This window comes from Lepidochelys kempii, chromosome 1 (assembly GCF_965140265.1).
Source record: "Lepidochelys kempii isolate rLepKem1 chromosome 1, rLepKem1.hap2, whole genome shotgun sequence".
In the NCBI taxonomy this organism is placed as follows: domain Eukaryota; kingdom Metazoa; phylum Chordata; order Testudines; family Cheloniidae; genus Lepidochelys; species Lepidochelys kempii.
The window spans coordinates 244,071,644-244,091,582 of NC_133256.1; the positions used below are offsets into that span (position 1 = coordinate 244,071,644).

Sequence of the window (19,939 nt, forward strand, 5' to 3'; positions counted from 1 at the left end):
TTGTGTGCTTTAGTCTAATCTACAGTTTACTCCTTTCTAAGGAAATGGAAGTAAACAGACATTATTTTTCTCAAAATAGCTACCCTTGTTTTTACATCATGTATAACTATGTATTGAAAGACAGCATTTGTCATACATGTGTGCCATATTAGAGTCCAGAAGAATATGCCCTGATCTTATGACTTGTCATGGTAAATTCAGTTTATCCCTTATTAACTGAATTAGATGCTTAAAATCAGTTATTACAGATATTATTAGAAAAATTAAGTTCAAATGCAATATCATTTGTGGTCCTATTTATGAAATTCTTTCTGCTTGATACAAAGAAAATAAATACAGTGATTCTCCCTGCTTTACAATAATTAACTTTACTTGCTTTTAAAGTCATTGGAAAGAATGTTAATTATTTTATTAGAATTTAGGTCAGTCACACCTTTATATTGTGTTATCACACGCTAAGTTATGGAAAAATATTGTCTGAACTGTGGTATCTAAATATATTTACATTTTCCTAGACACAAAAAGTCTGTGGGAGTTTGACATTGCAACATCATATGCTAGAACCAGTACAACGCATTCCACGCTATGAGATGCTACTAAAGGACTACCTAAGGAAACTGCCTCAAGATTCCCTAGACTGGAAGGATGCTGAAAGTAAGTATTTCATGGATTGTGTGATTACTTAATATAGCAATAAGAAAACAGTAATAAAAGAACCCTATAAATTAAAGCTATCCCAATAAAAATGAGGTAAAGGAACACTATTGCAGGGAAAATGTTAGTGTAGAGTTGTAAGAGTCTCTGAAAAATGACCCATATTTTATGTTGATTTCTAGGCTAGCATTAGAGCAGTGAAACTTACAATTTGTCCTTCCTGTCATGGAGCACAAAAATTCTACTTTTGTTTCACATGATTTTGCACCCTTTTCTGAAACTATGCCATATGCACAATCCTTAGGAGAAGGCTAGTTTGGCATTTAAACCCACTTTTGTGTGGCTTTTTATATAGAAATGGTCTTTGCTGGAAAAAAATTTGAAAATGGGATCCATATTTTGTTTTTTTAAAATACATATTTCAGCTATTTTTTTGTGAAAATAGATTCCATTTTCAAGTTTTATCATTTTTCATGTATAAATTATGCAAAATAGATCATATTTTTTCTTATTATTCAGAATTGTTGATCAAATAGCTTCTGCAAATAATTCTTGGCCTGGAGCAGTTTCTTAAAAGTATTTGAAATTGGAGCTGTTTTGGTTGGCTCTGTAGATCACACTGCATGTTTCTGCTCCCTGATTGAAGGAGCCATGATTCTCAGAATCATATTTTGGGTACAAGTACTCAAGTTCATGAATTTTGCGATTCATGCCACAAACACCCTACAATAATTGATTAAAACTGGCAAGGATTCCTGCTAAGCTTTTCAAGCATCTAATCTGTTAGCTCTAATTTTTATTATATTTTACATTCAATTAAGGCAAAAGTACCCTGTTGGACAAAACACTTGTACCTTACTTTATTGACAATTTTGGGGCTTGAGAAGGTTGACGTTCATATGAAATTTACAAGTATGCCATTCGACCTAGTAGTCTGTGTACTATAGTAAATAACAATGTATTTTCATTTGTTTTTCATTTTCGGTGCCATCTAGAATCCCTGGAAATTATTTCCACAGCAGCCAGTCACTCCAATAGTGCTATACGAAAAATGGTAAGTGGCTTTTGTGGGGTTTTCCCCTTTTTAATCCTCTGTTTTTAGTCTTGTGTATTAAGTAGCATGTACAGCTAGGAAATTCTGTGAATTTTACCAGGTATATGAAATGCAGATTTTTCAAACAGTGAAACTTATAAACTTTGGTTTCTTTGCTCCAAAATGTTGCTATTTATATTGTCCTTTTTACTGTCAGCTGGAATGCTTGATAAAATATGATATTGTAACTAAAACTCGGGAGTGGGAATTGGGATTTCTCTGTATTATTCCTGGCTGCCAGTAAGAGGTTATACTGGTCACTTAACTTTTCTGTGTTTGTTTCTGCACCTGTAAAATGGAGAAAATACTTATCTCCCTCACAGGGATGTTGTGGTCCATAAACCATTAAATATTTGTAAAATATTTTGGACATGAAATAGCACTCTATATAAGTACATTTTAAAATACTGGTTAGATAAATTAGATTACTAGAAACAGTTTATGCCCAAATACAATCTGGTTCTGGCAATTTATATATAAATATTCTTTTAAACTAGCGGTTTTCAGACTCTTACATAAGCTTCAGGTAAACCATTTTACATTGGCAAAATCACTTATTCATAAATGTAGTTTTATTTTAATTGAAAAGGAGAATCTAAAGAAGTTGTTGGAGGTGTATGAGATGTTGGGAGAAGAGGAAGATATTGTCAACCCCTCAAATGAGCTGATAAAAGAAGGACAGATCCTTAAACTTGCTGCTCGTAATACATCCGCCCAAGAACGATACCTTTTCTTAGTAAGTATCAAAACCTGTGTTTGTGTGAGTGATGTTAGGCTTGTTTCAAATTTCACGGAGCTGCCTGAAAGCAAGGGTGAAATCTTCTCTCTATTTAAGTCAATGGGGAAATTTTGCCATTAACTTCACCTGGAGCCGAGATTTTACCCACAACGCTTGCTGAAAAATGACAAAAATCATTTAGAAAAGAATGTTTCAAATAGAATTAAACCAGGGTCCAGTAACATATCTCAGAGTAAATGCAATATTGGTCTTTCTTAGTTGCTATAGCTACCATGGAGGCTAGTCATTTCTATTGATAGAATCTACTACTGTATTTGGGGTGCTTACATTTTGGAAACAAAAGTATTTAAGATTCTATTCTAATTAGATATTATTAGAATAGTATTTTATAGCAGTAGATTTAGCTAATCAAGTGGTCTGATTGAACATGCATGTATGTTACAGGTATAGTAATTATTAGATGTCCTTCAAAATCCTTGAGTGTGATGTGACCAAATGAGTCACATAGCCTTGTAAGAAACTAGTACCCCTGGAAAGTTCATACCCTCTTTTCAAAAGCTCTCATTGCTTTACCTAATCACATTTCCTTGGTTCACATACTCAGTGCTATCTTTATCTTAGCACTGTTGGACTCCATCAGTGATTCTTCATTAATTCCATTGTGGAATATTTGATATAACTCACTGCTGCCAATATATTAAAATGGCAAATTCAAGCCCTGATTTTTGCCATTTGCTGTATGGGCCACTGGATGCTTCATGCTCTCTGGCTAGTAAAGTATGTAGTTTCTGAGGGACGGATTTCTGCTCACCCGTGTTTCTAGCAGAGGAATAAATGATTAGTAAAAGTCTCTGAATGGGGCTAGACATGATATTAAAATGAGGGACATAAAAAGTTCAGATGTGCCATATCTGTGATATAGACTTCAGTTGACATGAATGTGGCTTAGACCATCAAAGGAATCATATTGAATCCTTCACCAGCCATTGTATGAAATCCATAATGATGCTTTTCTTGAGAGTGGTTTTAAAGTGCGCTCCAGAGATAAGCAAGCCCCTAGTCAACAGGACTTCTGAAGCACTAAGAAATATTAAAAAGGTCTTAAGTCATCTTAATGTGCCAGACTATGCTTCTATGAAACATCATTTAAAAATATGAGTTTCTGGTTTTAATAATAAGAAAAAACTGTCAACCATTATGGATCTGATTTTAAATCTTCAAAAGCACAAACTCATAGTAGTGGATACCCTCCTAGGCTGAAATTCTAGGCTGTTAAACAATGATTATTTAAAAGCTACAAATAATAAATGATACTAATACCTAGCTCTTATATAGTGCTTTTCTCCAGTAGAAACCAAAGCACTTTACAAAGAAGGTCGATGTCCTCAGCTTGTCCACCTTGGCCTCATATAATTTTTCCCTTCCTTTTGTGGATTTACATATTCTCAATGTAACTTTGATTTAAAAAAAAAAAAAGTACTGTGAAGAAAAAACAGAAATCTACCATTATATGAGTTGACACAATAGACTGGAAATTCCTTCAGAGTCAATTTGCTGCTCTTATAGTATAAAGATTTTTTTTAAAAAATCTATTTACGCAGTTGTTCAGTATATTGAAATCGGCTTGGAAAACTCTTAGCAAAAGGCTTACAGTGTTGCTAAACATCACATCCACTCAGTGTATTTGATTATAAACATTATGAAAATTACTGTACATATGCAGTAGCTGGCTTTTAAATGTATCAATTAGTTGGCTTTTAATTTTATTTCTAAATCCTATCCATAGTATCAGTTCTTTCCATTTTTATTTTGTCTGACATTAACAAGCCTAATCACAGTCTCCCTCAAGTTGTTTTTGTAAGGTGATAAATGCGATTCATCTCTTAATATATTATACTTGCCTTTCTTTGTTATTGATGTGTCCTTTTTCTTTTCTTTTTTCTAATAGTTCAACAACATGTTGCTGTATTGTGTACCCAAATTCAGTTTGGTAGGATCCAAGTACTCCGTGCGAACAAGGGTTGGTATTGATGGTATGAAGATTGTAGAAACACACAATGAAGAGTATCCATGCACTTTCCAGGTGTCTGGAAAAGAGCGAACACTGGAGTTGCAGGCCAGGTAAGAGGTGTGGTCTACTTTCGAAGCATTAAAAAATATATAAAAATAGAGGAGAATTGTGGGACTGGTCGATTTTGAAGAACTGGTAAGGTGATATGGAGCCTTTTATTTGTGAGCCTTTTATTTGTAAACCTTTAATTTGAAAAATGGCCTAGGTTGGTGGACCTAGAAATTGTCCTCACTGCTGTTCGGCCGTTTTGAATAAATTGGTTGCCTAGTTCTGTTTTAGTGGATAAGTTTCCTCTTTTCAGAAATCACTGCCACATTTAACCCTTGTTGACAGCCTCTGCAGAAAGACCAAGGATTAAACCCGCGTGCAGAAGTGACCTTTCATCCTGAACAGTGGTGTTTGCAGTTCATGATAGAAGCATACTGTCAGGAACTGTAGAAAAGTTTTTGTGGTCTTTTTTGTGCACGTTGTATATGTTCTGTGAATAAACAAACGCTTCGCGGTCATCTGCCTTTTTAGCTTTATGGAAAAATCCTCTATAATTTAAGAGGAATTATAACACTGCTCTCTCTAAAAATGTAACCGATCTGTATAAATTACCTTTAAAAGCTTTAAAATGTAATTGAAAATTATAATCTTGATACAGATTTTAACTGTCCAGTATAATTTGATGGCAGGGATACAATTGTCAATTCTGTAGGATGATTCAAAACCCATAGAAAAGTTATTTTGTGTTAAATTGTATTAGGACTCTTCCATGAAGGTAAATTTGTCTTTTAATGTTTTGATTCAATAATAGATTATTTTTTATTACATATCCTACTGGTCAGAAATTGTTGTGTGGTGGCAGAAGTAACACCATACAATGTGTTGACTGTGTTCCACCTGGAGGCAGCTGCATTTCACATGTGCAAAGCATTTTGTGACTGTGAACAAAATGCAGTTATCAACTATTTTTATTTTGTTCAACTTCCAGGGTGGTTAGTACTTTCATTAGCACTAAAGTTATTTAGTTTAGGGGGGAAACTTGTCTAGTTTTTGTGAACATTTTAGGGTGTGTTTCATAAAGTTCATTCAAAATTGTGAAGTAATATGTACAAAAATGCCACCCTAAAACTAGATCAGTGAGATTAAAATAATCTTAGTTGATGCATACTTTATTCTTAATGTATCCTATGCATAAATCTCATCCTATAAACTTGTCATAGCTCTGATGAAATGTTTAGTTTGCCCCAGGAATTCCCTTTTCCAGATAATTTTATATATTTATTTTCAGATTACTGCTTGAGTGCATTTTAGTGTTTCAGTCACTTTTTTTTTTAAATAGATAGTAGATCACTTCCTACATGGAGGGATTGCTTGTCTGATATGGGGATTACATACTACTTTTAAAAGTTAGTTGAGTTGTTGGATTAGGGAGAATTATTTTATCTAATTAGAAGATTCATTTTTCCAATATTTACAGACGGTAAAGAATGAGGAACAGGACTCTGTCCTTCTATTTTTGGATTCTAGTTTTATTGCTAGTTGCAGTAATATTACAAAATATAGAAGTGACACTGGAGGCATTCTCACCATAGATGGGTATGTGATCTCACCTGCACATCCCATCCAGCAGTAGGAAAAATCAAAAGGATTGTGTGAGTGTGAGTGAGAATTCTTTTTGTATGCACCTTACTTCATCAAAGTGAGGGGAGGAAGTGTTAAATGAGTAGCAGAACAAAAAATACTGTGGTGCTATTGTAACGCCGACAGACCCTGGTGGGACCTCTGGAATTTAGTGAATGAGCCCCTACTACATAAGCTAAAAGCCAGTTGGCTGTTAGCTAAGACTGTAGAGCAGACTCATTTCATCTCTCTCTTTAATTGGTCTCGGTGCCACTAGATGGGACAGAACACCACACCCAGGTGGTGTGTGGGTTACACTATTTCAAGTCTTTTTTTTCCTGATTCAAAATTCATAGGAAATTGGGTTTGTATTTACCCCATCACCAGATTACGGTAGTGTATTTACTTGGGGTACAAGGCATGTTTTCATAGGATTTGAATTTAGAGGCCTTATTGAGATGCTTTGAAAACAATTAATGTACAAGATTCTGGGTGGAAAATGCTTGGCCCTGTTGTCTTCGAAAGACCACCTACGCCAGTGAATAAAAGGGAACATACGGATGCCTGGTTTATGGTGTTAAAACAAAACTTTCCTTTGTTTCTGTTAGATAGTATCACCCTATTATGTCAACCCTTTTTATTTCTGCTCTTGTTTACTTAACTTTAATTTGAGGAAGGGAGCTGCAGGGAAAAGTTGATATATACTGATGCAGTTTCTCCCATTTTGGTTCATTTACAGCTATCTTAAATTCACACTGAAATGTGTGTGCTGTTTCTTTTATACACTGTGCTTTAAGAAAGCTTAATGCTGGAAATGCCATTATTATATATGTTTACAGAGTGCATTTAAGATGATCTTTCACGTAGAACTTAATTCTAGTCCATTAAACTTACCAGACTTCAAACCACGATTCTGATCCATTTTTAACTGGACAGTTTCATGAACACTGTTTTTATAAATGTTGGAATCATTTCAAATTCTCTGCTTCTTTTGTAAGTTACAGCTTCATTCACCAACTACCATGAGCTAATGTTTCCTAAGCTAGTTTTATACTAATATGTCAATGTTTGTTTTAGTTCTGAACAAGATAAGGAAGAATGGATAAAGGTAAACACATCTACATTTTGACTTTCCTTAATTAAAAAAAAACACCTTTATTTTTGGGCTGTGCCTGTGGTATTTAAGTTGAAATATTAACTTCTGATGAAATTAAATGCTGATCGTAATTAATTCACATTTCTGGTAGTTTTGTTGTTGGTCATTAAGTAGTCTAATTTCAAAGAGTCTATTAAATTTGTATGTTTGAGACCTTTATCCATTGTATTTATAATAGGCTCTTCAGAATACCATAGAAGCTTTTCATCAGAGGAATGAAACCTTCAGAAATGCCATTGCAAAAGAATATGAGGACATGCCCATTGAAGTTTCTGTAAGTTGAGTTACTGTAGCTTTGTACAACTGGTGCCCTTTTTGTCCTTTTCCAGTTACAAATGGCATATTGCTGGAGGGTGTCAGATGCTGCATATTCAGGCTTAGGATTCTTCTAGAAATGGAATTACAAAGTAATCATTTTGCTGGTCAACCATTTCCCTTTATGAGCCAGACCATGCCTTATAAACAATCCTGTTCTTTCTAAAATGAATGATGGAGTGTCCTTTCGGCAATGTGTTACAATCTTTGACTGGATTCTTTGTTAGCTATCTCTTGCGTAGATTTCAAAACATAGCTTGAGCTGTGCTTTGCCATGTCCTTTCCAGAGGAAGAGAATAATTATTTTCTCTACTAAAAATACTGCACAATTGTCCTTCTTTTCCCTCTTCAGAAGGCTGAGCTTGGGAAGAGAGCACCAAGATGGATCCGAGACAATGAAGTAACAATGTGCATGAAATGCAAAGAGCCCTTCAATGCACTGACAAGGAGAAGGCATCATTGTCGAGCATGTGGACATGTAAGTGCAAAGCTACATCTGCTAGCTGGGTGACCAGACTCTAGAACAGATCTAAACAGTTGTTTAGAGTCCCCATCTGGTAGCTGGTTGTTGTTCATGTTACTGCAGCAGAGACTTCAGCTGTGACCTTTGTGGTTTGTAAGTAGCAGCTCTATTAGGTGAGCCAAAAAACAGAGCAGAAGCTGGAAAGAATTTCTTGTAAATTGTTCTTAGCAGAGCTAGGTATCTAAATGTGTAAGATATGCAAAATACCTGAAATATCAGTCCAGACTAGATCAACTATGACCTATGCACTCACCTTGGGATGCACTATAAATAGAGCAAAACTACCGTGCTTCTTCCCTCATCTCCCAGTAAGTTATTTCTTTCTCCAGTAAGTGATGGTGCAACGCCTAATTTTAATCTTAGTCTCAGAGTTTATCCTGGGTGATTTTGCATAATGTACATTTACATGCCTTTACTGCATTCATAACTTCGCTTTTGTGCTTTGCACTATGCTTCAGGCATTGTCATTAGCTCTTTCTGATTAGCACTAACTCTTTTATTAGTTTTTGGGTTGCTTCCTCCAATTTAGAGGTGCCCAGTTAAACTTATGATCATTCCTTTTCCTTCCGCATGATTGGTGATTCAGGAAATTCTTAATTGACTTCTTTTTGTATTCTCTCTAATGCATGTCCTTCCATTTCATTTTAAAATGTTGTTTCATGGGGATATAAATATATTTTTAAAGGCTAATTCAGGTTGCTGCCAGAAGTCTTTTCTAGAAATGATACTTAATATTGCTCACTTACTTTTCATTAGGGGTTTTGGTTGAAGACCTTATGATCTAGATTAGTATGGGTTGGGCCCAACGAAAAACATTTGTTTTGGTGGTATATCAGAGTGCAGAATACATAGTACCGCTTATGTACTATTCCAGTTAGCTACTACAACCACTAAAAAAAAATTATTTTCACTCTCTTCTGTTTTTCATGCTGGGCTTCTTTTTCTCCTCAGAGGAATATTTGCTGCTGAAAAATGTTTACAATAAAAGACTTTCCTCCTACACCTTTTAGGAGTCTAGCTTTCTTGTTTTAGTCTACTTAAAAGAAAAAAGTTCACTGTCGGGGTACAACATGGAACTGTTTCAGTTCTTCCCTTGGTATGTGTTCGTCGTTGTTGTTTCATAACAAACTATGAAGCTGTATGCTTAGATTTCGTAACAAAGTTAAAAGATGTTTGTTTCCGACAAAAGCAACAATTTCTTTTACAAAAAACATGGTATCATTTTATATGTATTGGAGTGTATAGATCAGTGGTTCTCAACCCGTGACCAAATCAGCACACAGCTGCAGCCCATGCTGGGCGATACAGGTAGTATATATATTGTGTGGATGTGGCCCCACGCAACAGAGAGAGCTGCATGTGCCACCTATAATGGTAAATGGGTTGAGAACCACTGATATAGAGAATGAAATAGTAAGCGTACCTCTTGAGTGTTTCCTGCAGAAAAAGGACCACAAGACTAAACTGAATGGGGGCGTTTCTGCAGGAGAATTTATCTTATACTCAAGTTGTCCTTAATATTGATGTGAAGATATAAATTTGAAAGCTCTGATTGACCTCAGTGAGATTTAAACATGTGCTTAAGGTCAAGCTCATTGTGTAAGCACCCATCCTGAATGTGGGTGATTTCCTGAATCAGGACCTAAATTGTAGAACAGTTAAAAGAATCCTAGTACGCATTTTATTCAGTCCAGCAATTTGAAAGGTAAAAAGCACTCACTTATTCAAGAAATAGTGAAATATAATTAAAAATTGTTTTTCTTTTAAATTACAATTGGTATGATAGATAGCATTGCCAGTGTCAGAAGACAGCACTTACACCTCACTTGATCTACATTTTAGGAGTTTTTAAATTGATCATTAGATTTTGCTGGTAATTTTTCTTGCTTAATCTATTATTTCTTTTTCCTAAGGTGGTTTGCTGGAAATGTTCTGATTATAAAGCTCATCTTGAATACGATGGCAATAAATTGAACAAAGTTTGTAAGGACTGCTATCAGATTATAATGGGTTGCACAGACAGTGAAGAAAAGAAAAAGAAAGGCATCTTGGAGGTACGCTGTTTAAAGAATGAAATACTTGAATCTGTAAAATTCCTGCATGGGCATCTATTGCTACATACAATAAGAATCTGTTGGCTCATCACTAGCTGAAAAGTCCTATGAGCCAGTAAAATTCTGTTGTTTTGTTTTGTTTTTTTACCACTTCACAAATAAACAATATTGAAGTTTGGAGCAAGGCCACCCAATCGGATTGCGTACGCCAATTAGGTAAATCATCGTAGCTGGCTGCAATGGAACTCAGTGAAAGTTACTCTTTATCTCTGAGCCAATCAGATTGAATATGTATCCTCAAAGTTGAATAATTTTTTTTACTGGACTTCACCATATATATCTTCAGTATGCTAGTTCAAAAAAACCCCAAAATATGCTATATCTTTGAAATTTGTGGCCAGAATGAAGAGAATTTCAGATATTTCTGATGACATTCAAAATACCCGTAACAAGACTTAGTTTTGATCAATTTATGTAGCAGTAAATCTCTCAATATTAGCAAAAACATATCATGCTGAGATAGATTTCTATTGGGGTGAACATCAAGAGAAATTGACCTAAGATTGATTGTCTGAAAAATTGACTGAAAAATGGTTGCATTCCAATATGACCTTTGAAAATACATTTCTGTTGGATGCTTTCATAAAATTTTGAATGCCAAAAGAGGAGCATAATTGTGATGGGTTGCTGGTAACATTTGGATGCCTTCATGGTAGACATGCTAGAAATCAGAAAGATTGTTTCAGATATTAAAGAATCTAGCAACCAACCATTGGTGGACGTAGATTAAGAGTTAAGGGTGATTCTGCCATGCACTTTAAAAATTCTGGAGGGAGCAAGACAGATTGGGCATATTTAAGGGTGGGAGGTTGAATATATATCTCGATACATTTTTATTTTTCATACACCCTCAGGCCCTTATTCAGTTTTTAATCAGGCAAACTCTCATGATCTTCAGCAGACGTTTGTCAGGATTTGGCTCCTCATTAGCACTTTAGAACATCTCTGAGAAACTTCCACAGATTGTTATTAATGGTGTTGTATTTAATTGTTCTGTTTTATGCATTCTTGTCAAAATCATGAAAACTTGAGTTTTTCTTAAGGAAAATATTTTCCTTCTGACACTTTGTACTATCTCCCCACAGATTGAATCAGCTGAAGTCTCTGGAAACAGTGTCATATGTAGCTTTCTTCAATATATGGAAAAATCAAAGCCTTGGCAGAAAGCTTGGTGTGTTATTCCTAAACATGAAGCTCTCGTGCTATACATGTATGGTGCTCCACAGGTATGTAGCGAGGAAACAGAGTGAAAATAAATAGAAAATCCCTCCCACCCCCCTCACTCCTTTGCCCCATTGTGGCATCTGGGGAAAAAGACATGTAACGTGAGAATAAGGGGAAATCTGTGTAGGCAGTGGTGTTGTAGCAGTGTCAGTCCCAGGATGTATAGAGAAGGTGGGTGAGGTATCTTTTTTATTGGACCAACTTCTGTCAGTGAGAGAGACAAACTTTTGAGCTTACACAGAGCCCTTCTTCAGGTCTGGGAATAGTCAAGGAGTTGTTTTCAGCCTGTGTATTGTGAACCACAGTAGGTTTTTATCAGGATTTATTTCTTTTTCCTAGGATGTTAAAGCTTTGGCTACAATTCCACTACTGGGCTATGCAGTAGATGACACTCCAAGAAGTGCTGACCTCCCGCATAGCTTTAAACTGACCCAGTCCAAATCTGTACACAGCTTTGCAGCAGACAGCGAGGAACTGAAACAAAAATGGTTGAAAGTCATCCATTTAGCTGTCAAAGGTGAGACACCGGAATGTCAAAATGAATTGCAGATGAGTTTAGAGGAGCAGCCTGAATCTTCTAAAAAATCCGAATGCTGAAGCTCAAGACCACGTTCTGTTTTAAAATAATCCAGTCAGATTCTTGGTTAATTTTTCTTTGTTCAAGCAAAAGAAGCAAATTCTCCTAATGACTACATGCATCTCTTAGCACTTTATGTTGAAAAGATACTGATCTATTTAGAGATCACTTTCTTATATTTATGTTCTGTCAATGAAGTTAATGTACAGACCCATTCCACAGAATTTTTTTTAAAAAAACATAAATGCCATTAAAAGAACAAAACCTATTAACTTTAGTGTACTTCTTGTTTGTCTCAAAGTAAATTGCATTGTATGATTCACTTGCTATTGGGTTAAAGTTTGCTACTTTAATAAAGAATGTGGATATTTGATGTATCCTTTACATGTTAGGACTTTATCAGTATAAAAGATATACCTCCACATTGCCAAAATAGATCTGTAGTGAAATATACTGGGACAGTTTGGTTTATTGTATCTAGTTTATAGAATTACTTACACAATGCTGTACATATGTTATATTCACTTTTTTAATGCAAATTGCTTTTATAATAATTGGCTTTTGTCAGTTTATCAGGAAAAGAATCTAATTGTTTCAGTTTAGAAGTTCATTGCTAAAATAAAAGTACAATATATGTACAGTGTTAGAAAAAATTGTACTTGATTTTGCTTCATGACAGTACATAGGTTCTTATTAGTCTATAATTTATTTAAAATAAAGCATGTCTTCTCTTGCAAATTAAGCAGAGGGTTCTGAATTGAAAAAAATCACTCTTTAGTGATTTAACTAATTTACACCTACTGATCTTATTTTTATACATTATGAATTTTTTAAAAATAGCAGTAATTTAAGTGGCATGTAATGGATTTGTGAATTCCAGCTGTGTTTTTAAAAAAGAGTAGTCTTCTCTCTTTTTTTTTGGTTCTGTGCCTGTTATCTTTAAGGTGCCGGTGCTACCTTTCTAAAATACAGTATGTGCTTTGGCAATTAACATCCTGATCTTAAATGATCTTCTGGGATCATATTTTTTTTTTGCCTTTATGGTCATTGGAACACTTGTACGTGTTTAAAGTGTTTTAACTTTCACAAATACACATATTGCATCAGCTAGTGATAACTAAAAACTATCTGCAAGGATTATACATCATACTGTATGTTAGAGCCTTTTTGAATGAACTCAGATATAAAGTCTGATCCTGCAATTCTTGACTTGCATGAGTAGTCCTTACTCCTATTGAGTTCACTAGGACTGCTCTTGGGAATAAAGACTTACCTGTGTGAGTCAGGCTTTGACTATTGGGCCCGTGATGAATCTTCATTTCTAATAGTCTTTTATGTAGGGACAAATGACTCTGCTATAAGAGGATTTCTCTGTAACATTTTAGATGGACTATAAGTCTTTATAGTGCATATGCAATGACTGGCTCACTAATAGAACAAGTTAATCAATTTCTGACTTAAAAAAAACCAAATGAAATCTTTTATTTTCTAAAATACAGCAATTAGTTAAGATGGTCCCAAGTCACAAAATTCAGATTTAGATAGTCTTCTCAAAAACTCTGGGGGATAGACGCAATCAAAACTCTGGATCCATCTTTACAATTAGATAAAAATCAGTAACTTGAATCAAGATTTACTTTACCCCCCAAATTTATTTTGTCACTCTGACAGATCTTACTTTTTTTTATCATTGAGGGTGAAAGATTATCTTTCAGTCAACTGTTGTACTTGTGTATAGTCATTCACTTAATGTCATTTACTTCTGTGCATCCCAAATCTGTCTGTATTGCCCAATACTTAGGGAGACCAGGGTGAGTGTAAGGCAGTCACAGCAAATTCTGTGCTAACTCTTATGCACCCTCACTGAACTCAGTGGGCCAGATTCTCATCTCAGTTGTACTAGTGTAAATCTGGTGTAACCCTCTGATTTCAGTGGAGTTAGTCCAGATTTTTACCCAAGCAAGATCAGAATCTGGCCTCGTAAAGTTGCCCAGGATGTATGTCATTGCAGTGTTTGTCCCTTGGTCTTCACTTAGTTTAGACTGCTCTGCATGTAATTCTGTTCACTACTTTATTTTAATGCAGTATATAGTGTACAACTTATTTTATTTAAAAAAAAATCCTTTGGCAGTGTAGAAAAATTCAAACCACTTCTACAGTTCATAGTATGTCCCTTAAAGTTGGGCCCTCTCATACCCTTAGATTCATGCTGGTGTACAGGGGCAAACTAACGCATGGATCTGCTCATCTCACTCAGAAAGTGCAGCGTGACTTGGCCTCCTCTGTAGTAGCATTGCCTTCTTTCCCCAAATGGTACTGTCTCCTGGGGACATCCAGGCTTAGGGCATGGAAACACATAGGCTGAGCTCTGGCCAGAAAGAAGTACCTGGGGGTCAGTATTATATCTTTCCATGACCATTCTCCTCAGTGGAGATCTGCCTTCAAAAGGAGTTCCCAAGGCAACTGCTGATTTCTGAGAGCCTTGTCAGTGCATCTTGAGTGGGAATATCATTGCCAATACCCTGGAAGTCATGGATCATGCAGAATCTACATGAGGTTTCAGGACCTGTTCCATGAATGGACAACTCCCTCACCCACCCAATAGAAAAGAATCATGTAAGGAAAACCTCAGGTTTATTCTCCTTTGTCCCCTCCCACAGGAAGGGATGATCTGGACTGGAAATAATAATATATAGCACTAATAAAGTGCTTCATATTTTCAAAGCACTTCCCAAACATTAACTCAGTCTTCCTTGTGAGGCACATAAGTAGGCAATATTTTCCCCATTTTCCTAGATAGGGAAAACTGAGAAGTAAAGAGATTAGGGTCTGACTGTTCTGAGAGAGGCTAAGTACCTGCAACCGCTTCAGTTGGAGTTGTTGGAGTCAGCACCTCTGAAAGACCAAGCCCTAAATGACTTCTTCCAAAATCAGACTCTGAATTAGGGATTAAGCCAGAATCAGAAGTCAGGTGTTCCAGTACCTGGTCCCTTTCTCATTCCTGGTCCATATTAGCTCATTTTGAGCCATTAAAGTTTGTGTAAATCTGTAATTAGGTTTTTGACCCAATAATTTATTTCATTTTATTATCATAAAACTGTCTGCTCAAAGCCTATTCCCTTCTCAGTCAGCACATAATGGGAGATTCTGAAAAGCAAGAATTATTTTATTGTTGTGTGCATTCTACAAGTATAAACACGGGCCAACCATTCTGGACAAAAAGATATAGACAGTGAAGGAGAGAGGTTGCTTTTCTGGACCCAGTGACAACTCTTCCAAGTATTTTTACCCAGTACCTCACAGGCTAATCCACGTACCCGAATGCGAAAGCTTCTGTTTAATTTTAAGGTATATGTTCTGACTGCAAAGACATAAACTGAAAGTGGTAACTGCTATGCTTTAATTCCCATGACGTTAGAACATTTGAATTATGGAGGAAAAAAATTCTTTCCAACCCAACAGTTTAGATTGTGTCCAAATTTCAGCCCTGAGTGAGTTTTTTAAACCAAGTTCCCTAAAGAAAACATTGATAAATGTTTAATTTTAGTAGCATGAAGAGATGCTACATATGTGTAAGTGACAAATGGGCATTCATTTATTATGTATTTGAATGCCTTAGCTACAGTATTTAAGCTTTGTGATCCCTATATTCGAGAAGTGCTCATTTTAAAATGTTTTAGGTGATGGAGGATATTTTTGTGCAATTTAGAGCTTATCAGATATTTGACTACTTACTGTTTTTGTCATATTTAAGGGTTTTTTTCTGTATTCCACCAGAACTATGGCTAATCAAAAAGCTTTAGTCACATTTATTTGGCAAATAATGGTAAAATTTACATTATTTTTTCAACATATTTTTCCTGATGACTGCAAGCACAGAATCTCATTTGGGTAACCCTTTGCATTATTTTTAATATGTCTTAAACATTTCTGTACTACTGTTCCTATCTATTTTATTATGGCTTCATGTAATTACACTTGAACGATTAAAGGCTGTTAAAGCCTGTAGCATCTTGCAGCTTCAACTCTATTGACTTTGACAGGAGTATTTTTTGTATTTAAATACCCCAGTTCGACAGGAAAATATTTTTTGCAAAAAGCAAGCACTGAAAAAGGAAAACATTCTCTTCCCATTGGAGTGGAATGTTGAAAATATGTAAAGTATGTGTGCACATCATATAATTGCAGCTTTTTACAAAGAGGATCTCAAAGCTCTTTACTAACCTTTAATAAGCCTCATAATACCCTTGTGGGGTTAGAGGTGTATTATTCCTTCCATTTTAATATATGGGGTAAATTGAGGCAGAGAAACTAAATACAGAACACATACCCCAAGCCTGTATAGGTTTTAGAAGAGGTTACAGACAAGGATTCAAACAGGGTCTAAGTAGAGTGGTCAAAACTTTGAAACTTGAAAAGATGGGGAAAACTTCAAAAACTTTAAATCTTTTCCCCATTTTTACTATGGCTGTAGTTGGTCAAACTTTTAATTTCAAAAGGAAAACATGGAATTCCAAAAAAAGTGGCCATTTTTTCACTTTTTTTTATGAGTTCTAGGTCTAAGAACACCTGTTTTCTTACAGGAAGTTTTAAAAATGTTAACTATGGAAATAATTCTAAATAATGAATTTGAGACCCATCCATGAAAGCATGTAGGGACAGATCCTGAGCTGATGTCAATTGGCATAGCTCCCATGGTGCCTAAACAGCTCTGATGTTTTACATTAGCTCTATGTCTGGCTTATATTCTCTGAAGGCATGCACATGACAACCGGGATCTTTAGATGTGCTGCTGCTACTGCCATTCACCTGGACTCATAGGACCAGAGCCAACTTAAAATTGATTTCAGTGGGAGCTGGATCAAGTTCATAACCCTCTATCACACTATTGCAATCTCCAAAACAACTAACAATGGCGTAGGTGAGAATAAGTAGGTGGAAGTCCTTGAGAACAAATTATTTGTTTTCAGGCAGATAATTCAAATAATAAAGAATTGGGGTGGGCAATACCAACAATTGTATGTGCAGAATCCTTTAAAAAAAAAAATTGGCAAGGTGTGTATGGGTCTAACTCTATAGTGTTTGTGATGAGCTTAAAATGAACTATAAAAAGGAGACCTTGTTTTATCCTAGCTGTTATCTACTTCATGGCCATCTTGGTAAGAGGCAGTTAACTTACCAATATGGTTCTGACCAATTGGACTGTAGCGGAATATATTCTTTGGATGGAAATTTACATATGCCAATCAGATTGCTTTTTTTAGTCCTCTCTCCTTTTTATAAAACAATAGGGAGGCTTAATTAACATATATTTTTAAGACAATTATAATAGACTGATCTGATTCAGACAGCATTTTACAATCAAAAGTACACTGTGATTTAAAAATATAAGTAGTCTTTTGACAAAATTGTATATACCTTAAGGGGATAAAAATCAATACATAAGTAGATCTACTTTAGTTGCCTGTTTACTGTTTCCAACTGATTTACAAGCTGATATTCAGTATAAGTATTCAGCTAAATATTCAACGTGGTTTTCGTACTGCCTCTTCATTAAATTATTCTCACATTTATTCATGACATTGTCATCCCCATCCCTCCAAATAAATGTAGATTTTATTTCTCGACAAAATGGTAAAAGCAGATGATTTCCATGAATAAAACATGTTGTTTCTGTCAATGTGTGATACTAACCTACTTCAATTTATAGTTTATCCTTGTGAATTCATTAACTATTTATAGTGGCAATGTTCAAGAAAGGGTAGGGAACTGTGTCAAAGCCTCTTTTACACAGAGGTGCCATAACGTTTAGAGGAAGGAGAGAAAGTTTGTTATACATAGGGAACAATTTGCAATAGAAGGATATTTTACATACAGTAAGATATCTCCTGCTACCACTTAAGCTAATGGGAGTTAGACTGTTTGCTTCAGTGGGAGTTGGATCAGCCCTACTGTGTAATGTCCGCTATACATGCAGTGCATTAGAACCTCTCAATTATGAAAACACTGTTTTCAGTTTAATTTGGAAGAAACTGATTTTTTTAATTAAAAAAAACCCAACCCTAATGTTTCAAAGAGGTGTAAATTTTGCTCTGATTTTACACTGAATTGCAAAATTTCAAAAAAGAGGCAAAATTTAAGTTGTGCAAATATAAGTGGCAATTTTTCTGGTCAAGAAATATATGAATGTAAAATATTTGCAGATATTGTATATATTTTCTGTAACATATGTATATTTGGTCATAAAGATGGGAGCTGGTGTATTGTAAAATTAAGCACTTTAATTCCTGTTGAATACTTAGTTTGTATGCTGTAAAATAAAAGCATCATTAAGTACTGTTGACTATCTTTCCATGATTTATTGCTGTGCTGATAAATTATTTAAAGTATAATGCCTAGCATATAGATGACACTGGAGAATAAGGGTTTGTCTATATAAGAAAGTTGTCATGGCTTAACTTAATATGCGATGTTAAACCAATGCAAAACGTCATGTGGATGCTGTACAAACATAAATTCTGGTTGATGATATGCAGCTATTTTGAAGTATTACTTCAAAAGGGGTAAACAGTGAGGTGGCAAAATTTTGCAGATGATACAAATTTGCTCAAGATAGTTAAGTCGCAGGCAGGGATAGATGAGACAGAAAATTCTACATTGCCTCTATATAAATCCATGCTATGCCCACATCTTGAATACTGAGTGAAGATGTGGTCGTCCCATCTCAAAAAAAGATGTATTGGAATTGGAAAAAGTTCAGAAAAGGGCAACAAAAACGATTAGGGGTATGCAACAGCTGCCATATGAGGAGAGATTAATAAGACTGGGACTTTTCAGCTTGGAAAAGGGACAACTAAGGGGGGGGCATATGCTTGAGGTCTATAACATCATGACTAGTGTGGAGAAAGTAAACAAGGAAGTGTTATTTACTCCTCATAACACAAGAACTAGGGGTCATCAAATGAAATTAATAGGCTGCAGGTTTAAAACAAACAAAAGGAAGTTGTTGTTTTCCACACAACGCACAGTCAACCTGTGGAACTCCTTGCCATAGGACGTTGTGAAGGTCAAGACTTTTACAGGGTTCAAAAAAGAACTAGATACATTTATGGAGGATAGGTCCATCAATGTCTGTTAGCCAGGATGGGCAGGGATGGTGTCCCTAGCCTCTGTTTGACAAAAGCTGGGAATGGGCGACAGGATGGATCACTTGATGATTACCTGTTCTGTTCATTCTCTCTGGGGCACCTGACAGTGGCTAATGTCGGAAGACAGGATACTGGGCTAGAAGGACCTTCAGTCTGACCCAGTATAGCCATTCTTAAGTTATGTTGTTACTACAAAAACTGTTATATCGTGAATGCCATTCCAAAGTGTGGTGGCAAAAGAATAAAAGAGGGTCATCAACTTAATATGTTCAAGCATTGAAATGTATTTTCTCTAGACAATATCACTTACCTAAGCATGGGTATGTCAGGTCAGAGGTCACCTTGGCAATGAAGTCACCTAGCAGAAAGGTTCAGGTCCTTTAATGGAATTGGCATATTGGGTATTTTTACTGTAAAAATAAATAAATAAAACTGAATTCTGCAGAATTCCATGTGGTCCCTATAGACCTGGAGGAGGTCTCCTGCATGAGACCACTTATCTCAAGCAAAAGACACTAAAAAATTTAAATTTAAAAAAAAATTAAACATGCAAAACTCAGTTTAATACCCTGTTATCATAAAAAAATCACTTTCTCCCATTAACAAATATTTTTCTACATATTTGCATTGTGCAAACTATTAGTTAGAGTGAACATGGAGAACAATTGATCCCCATCTTCTTTATAACAACCCTTAACATATTTGAAAACTTATCAG

The 19,939-nt window shown here is 35.4% G+C and overlaps 1 protein-coding gene across 5 annotated transcripts in view; it reads left to right on the plus strand.

Moving 5' to 3' along the window:
- The window catches only part of FGD4 (FYVE, RhoGEF and PH domain containing 4), a 186,309-nt gene extending 167,951 nt beyond the window's left edge, over positions 1 to 18,358 (plus strand). For all 5 annotated transcript variants that reach the window (XM_073321777.1, XM_073321787.1, XM_073321796.1 and 2 more), the window contains 10 exons: positions 516 to 654; positions 1,650 to 1,708; positions 2,337 to 2,483; positions 4,435 to 4,607; positions 7,243 to 7,273; positions 7,500 to 7,595; positions 7,989 to 8,114; positions 10,073 to 10,213; positions 11,359 to 11,499; positions 11,837 to 18,358. In XM_073321777.1, the coding sequence (XP_073177878.1) occupies positions 516 to 654; positions 1,650 to 1,708; positions 2,337 to 2,483; positions 4,435 to 4,607; positions 7,243 to 7,273; positions 7,500 to 7,595; positions 7,989 to 8,114; positions 10,073 to 10,213; positions 11,359 to 11,499; positions 11,837 to 12,094 (1,311 nt within the window). In that variant the 3' untranslated portion in view covers positions 12,095 to 18,358. The remainder of the gene's footprint in view (positions 1 to 515; positions 655 to 1,649; positions 1,709 to 2,336; positions 2,484 to 4,434; positions 4,608 to 7,242; positions 7,274 to 7,499; positions 7,596 to 7,988; positions 8,115 to 10,072; positions 10,214 to 11,358; positions 11,500 to 11,836) is intronic.
- The last annotated feature ends 1,581 nt before the right edge of the window (positions 18,359 to 19,939 follow it).